At 36.0% G+C, this 5121-nt stretch overlaps 1 protein-coding gene across 1 annotated transcript; it reads left to right on the plus strand.

The window, feature by feature from the left end:
* Positions 1 to 2369: 2369 nt before the first annotated feature.
* LOC110103508 (dehydration-responsive element-binding protein 1G) lies at positions 2370 to 3175 on the plus strand. Its single transcript, XM_020832253.2, has one exon. The coding sequence runs from the start codon at positions 2370 to 2372 to the stop codon at positions 2934 to 2936; it is 567 nt and encodes a 188-aa protein (XP_020687912.1). The 3' UTR covers positions 2937 to 3175.
* The last annotated feature ends 1946 nt before the right edge of the window (positions 3176 to 5121 follow it).

A 5121-nucleotide genomic window follows, 5' to 3' on the forward strand; every position in this document is an offset into this window, starting at 1 on the left:
GCGGACCTTGTGTGGTCGAGGCGTCGAGCCGAGGCAGAGCGAGGAGTTGCGGAGGCGCGGAGTGGAGGGACGCGAGGTCGAACTGTCGAAGCGACATTACGCTACTGGCTATTGGGTGTAATAGCAGAGTCGCGGAGCTACTGGGCGACGTGACAGGCTAAGCTGGACGTGTCAAATTATCGGGTCAAATAGGTTGATTTCGGATTTTCAGGTCAACCTGAACTCGACCCGATTTCACAAACGAGTAGAAAATTTGAACCCGAACCCAACCCGTAATGTAAACAAATTGACCCGAACCCGAAATTTTTCAGGTCAGGTCCGGGTCAGGTTTCGGGTCGTGTTAGATTTTGACACCCCTACTAGAAAGTTCTTTGGAAAGCAAAAAACAAACGGTACCAAATGAAGCCTAAAATATATTTTATTGTTCATGATTTGTCTTTGAATAATTTTGATTGGCGAGAATCTTAATTTATTATTTATATTATTTTTTTAAATTAAATTTAAGATCGTATGAATTTTGATTTTAGTAAAATTATAATGAAGACGATCATCTTGACAAAATCAAACCAATGAAACCAGACGTGATCCGATGAGAGTCTAAATGAGCCAAATCAAGCATTTGAAGTATGATTGAAATTTTTAGGGTATTAATTGAAAAAATTAAGTGGAATCCAAATCTCGCATGTTTATAGACAAATCAAATGGCTCTACGAGATAACTCCATTAATCTAAAAGCATCTAATTAAAATGTTATATAGACACTTAAATGCTGAATAAATGATTTATAATCAAATGAATTAATATTCAACGTCAGATAGAGAGTTACGAAATTTTGTCAAATATATAAAAATATTCTTCATGAAGTTTTATAAATAGACTCTCACTCTTAAAAGATATATGATTCCCCGATTCTCAAGAATTCTCAAAAGGCTGAAAGCCTAAAAAAGTAAATGTTTTTTTGATTATCTAAAAATCTCATAAAGGTAAAAGTCTTAAGAAATATAAAAATAATACTTGGAAAAATTCTAGAAATTCACTTTATGTGTAGATAAAAGATGAATTTGCTTGCCAATGCACAACCCATGGGCTAAACTAGGCCCTAAAAACTTACAAAAAAAGAATATATACGATCCTTATAATATATCATATAGTGCACTTTTTCATATATCTGAATATCTCCAATTTCATGCTATAAACAGTGCAACGGACGTGGGGACTCGGGTCGGGGCGCAGCGTATGCAAATGCAATAGTAACTACATTATAAATTGAATGTAGTACTCAGATAATGTATACATTGTCATTAAAAGCTACACTGAATGTATAACATTATACCAACTAAATTTTTTCTGTTCAACTTCCAACTTCAGAGAGAGATTCATACGAATATTTTAAGAGTTTCATATAACTATTGTAATTGCTAGAAAAGCCTCAATTAAATCATATACCAAAAAAATTATGTAAAAAAAAATCAACCAATGAAATTTTGATTTCTTCTAGTCGAAACATTCGAAGTAAAGAGAACAATAACATATTAAAAGCTATGCCGTTAAAACTTTGTAAATTAAAAAAAAAAACTTATTTTTATCCATAATTATTTATAAAATTACTGTAATTAAAATAAGAGATAGGAGTTTACCTTATGCACTGTGAAATCCTTGATTGACCTGATGAATGAATTAAACCCGAGCTTTAGTTGCCAAAATCTCTATATTTCCTTTATCTCTCATCTTCTCCTCCTCTCTTCTCCAGCAATGGCTACGTTGATGAGGAATTAATAGTGGTTTTAAATATTTTATTATTTTAAAAATCACTCATTTGACCTTACACCGCGACGAATGCTCCTCAACGCTGCAGTGCTGAACCTAATCTTTTTTATTCTCATAGAATCTTTCCAAACAAAGAGCATGTCGCTGCAACGTTGCCACCCAACATGTAGCACACATTCAAAGACATTTCCCCATTGGAGAGCTTAACGCCGCGACGCTGCCCATCCAACGCCACACAAATAAAAATTATAAAAATTGTAATATATTTCTACGATAAAAATTAAAAAAACTAATTTGGAAATCCTCATAAATCCAAAGTTAAAGCATCTTAAATAAAAAAAATCTTACAATTTGCAAAATCAGTTAACTAATTTTATTTTACTTTTTCAAAGAAAAAAAAATCATTAATTTAATTGAAAATTGGAATCTAAAGTCATTGGACAAAGATACGATCCTCTCACAGCTGGCAAACCCATCCACTTGTCCCCTCCCTGCCCATCTGGCACTCCATTCCGTGTCCCGCGTTTGAAAGCGATTTTCTCAACCCGCAACTTATTTAAACCTCCCCGCAACGAACCTTCCAAACAACCGAACAAACCCACATGGACTCCTCCTCCTCCTCCGCCTCCCCCGCCGCCCATCTCACCTCCTCCGACGACCCCCCCTACATGACCGTCTCCTCCGCCCCTCCCAAGCGCCGCGCCGGCCGCACCAAATTCCGCGAAACGCGCCATCCCATCTACAAAGGCGTTCGCTGCCGCAACGCCGACCGCTGGGTTTGCGAAGTGCGCGAACCCAACAAGAAATCCCGCATATGGCTCGGCACGTTCCCCACCGCCGAGATGGCCGCCCGCGCCCACGATGTCGCCGCTCTCGCACTCCGCGGCCGCCAAGCTTGCCTCAACTTCGCCGACTCCGCCTGGCGCCTTCCTGCGCCGGAATCATCCAGCCCACGCGACATCCAGCGAGCGGCGGCCCAAGCTGCCGAGGCATTCCGCCCGGACCCGCCGGAGAAGTCGGTGCCGTCGGATGACCCGTTTTATATGGAGTTTGGAATGCAGGAGTATTTGGATATGGCGGAGGGATTGCTGATTGATCCGCCGGCGATGGTGTCGGAGGATGAAGGGGGAAGTGCGAGTGATGGAGATCTGTCGCTGTGGAATTACTGATCGGTGAGATTGGGGACCGGAATTGTAGTGGTTGTACAGTACGTATATATATTAATAGTGAGAGAATTTTGAGTTGATCTGCTGATCACTGAGGGGGCGGAAGACGCCGGAAGTGGCGGTGGCGTACGCTGCTATAAGCGCTGGGCTCCGGCAGGCGGAAGTACTGCCCGCCGATTATTATATGTATAATATGTATGATTATTATAGAACTATCAGATATAAGTCGGTTGGCTTATATATAACTTGCTTGGAAGTGCTACAGAGAGTGTAACGGAACGCTTTTTAAATAAATTATATTTAAAAAAAAATAGTTGGAGTTTTTTAGGTGATCAATGCTCTTTTGTGTGATTAATATTGAATCTCTTCCCACCTTAAGAGATTATTAAGATTTCGTCTCGGATAGCTTTCTCATTACTTTTTAATGCAATTTTTTAGTTAACAAAAATTAGTTCAAAAAATTATTAATTGATCATATATTTTCTCTCTTTTTTTTTTTTTTTTTGCCTTTTTTAAAGTGGCATATATTAATCATATTTAGGGACTATTTGATTAATTAAAAAAGGAATACAATATCAAATGAATAATTTGAAGTTGTTTGGATGGGTGAAAAAGGAAGGCGGGACTTTACAATTTTTATTTATTTTGAAGTAAAGTTAATGTTATGTAAATTATAAGAAGGTTTTGAATGGGTAGCTGGCAGCCGGTTGTGGTTGGTGGCGATGGGGGAGTCGCTGGTGGTGGTGGCACAGCTGGCGATGGCAGCTGACAACTAGTGGCAGTGGAGGCGATGGCCTTCATGAGTGGTCAATGAAGCACTTGAGCGATGTAAAGAACTCTCAGCTAAATTAAGCGATAATACTTTACCTCAAAAATAAACTAAAATAAAAAACGATGCATTTGCTTTACCTTGAATTTGCTTTTTAATTTTGTATTGAAAGAGAATGAAATATAAGTTGAATTCAAAATCTACAGATATTTAAAATGTAATTCATTTATTTTCACCAGTAAATTGAATAGAGCGAAATAATGTTTTCGTGAAGTATTATTTAAAGAGCAAAAATTTAAATTTGACAAAATTAAATAAAATTTTAAGCAATACTTTTTTCTTTCCATTAAATAATTAATATTTTTAGCATAATTATTAGGGCTGCAAACGAACCGAGTCGAGCTGAGTATGTGAGCGTTCATGTTTGTGTTCATTTAATATCAGCTTGTTCAAGTTTGGTTCATATTTGTTCGAGCTTTATTGTTTGTGTTCATGTTTGATTCATTTAAATTAATGAGTGTTCATGTTCGATTCATGTTCATTTCATGTTCGTTCATTCAGTGCTTATCGAGCTTGTTCGCGAACATATTTAACGAATTTTTAATTTTTAACTATCAAACAAACACGTTCATGAACATTTCTATGAACAAATACATTTATAATAAAAGCAATTTTCTATTTAACAAATGCAATGATTATTTATATTTATTAATTCTATAGTGAATTATTAATTATTTTTATTGAGCTTATTCACGAGTTCAAAATCGAACACGAATCGAGCTTTTTATCGAGCTTAATGTCGAGCTTGTTCACGAACTTCAAATGATGTTGTTCACGAACATAAACGAGCCGAACACATTAATGTTCAAGTTTTTTTATTTAAGAATCGAGTATTTAAAATATTGTTCAAGTTTGTTTGTTTAGTTAATTAAACGATCACAAACGAGCTTTAATCGAACTGAACAACGAGTAGCTCGTCGAACGTTTGGTTCGCCTTGCAGCCCTAAGCATAATCCTTACTCTCTAACTGCCCGGATCGATCGTTCCTAATTCAAGTTGATTATCATTTTTTTATTTGGTAGAATCTTTAGATATTAATCAGTTAAGTATTCAAAGAAAAAATTTATAGAATCAACTCTGTGATGATTTGGATTCTGAATTCTCCACTAAAAAAATTATGGTTAAAATGAATGCTTAGATAAGATAAATTTAGGTTTTGTTTGGGATAACTTTAGGCCACTATTTTTTGTGCTTTAAATAAATTTTTGAACTAAAAACTAATTTAAAAGTAGTAAGAACAGTTGTTCCAACGAAGCCTTAATAATAATGTGAAATATATTTAAATTATTTAAAATGTAAATTTAAGTAAAAAAATATTAAAAATGTTAGAAATTCAACTATAACTTTCTTATATCAAGT

This window comes from Dendrobium catenatum, unplaced genomic scaffold, assembly GCF_001605985.2.
Source record: "Dendrobium catenatum unplaced genomic scaffold, ASM160598v2 original_scaffold_254917, whole genome shotgun sequence".
Taxonomy (NCBI): Eukaryota; Viridiplantae; Streptophyta; class Magnoliopsida; order Asparagales; family Orchidaceae; genus Dendrobium; species Dendrobium catenatum.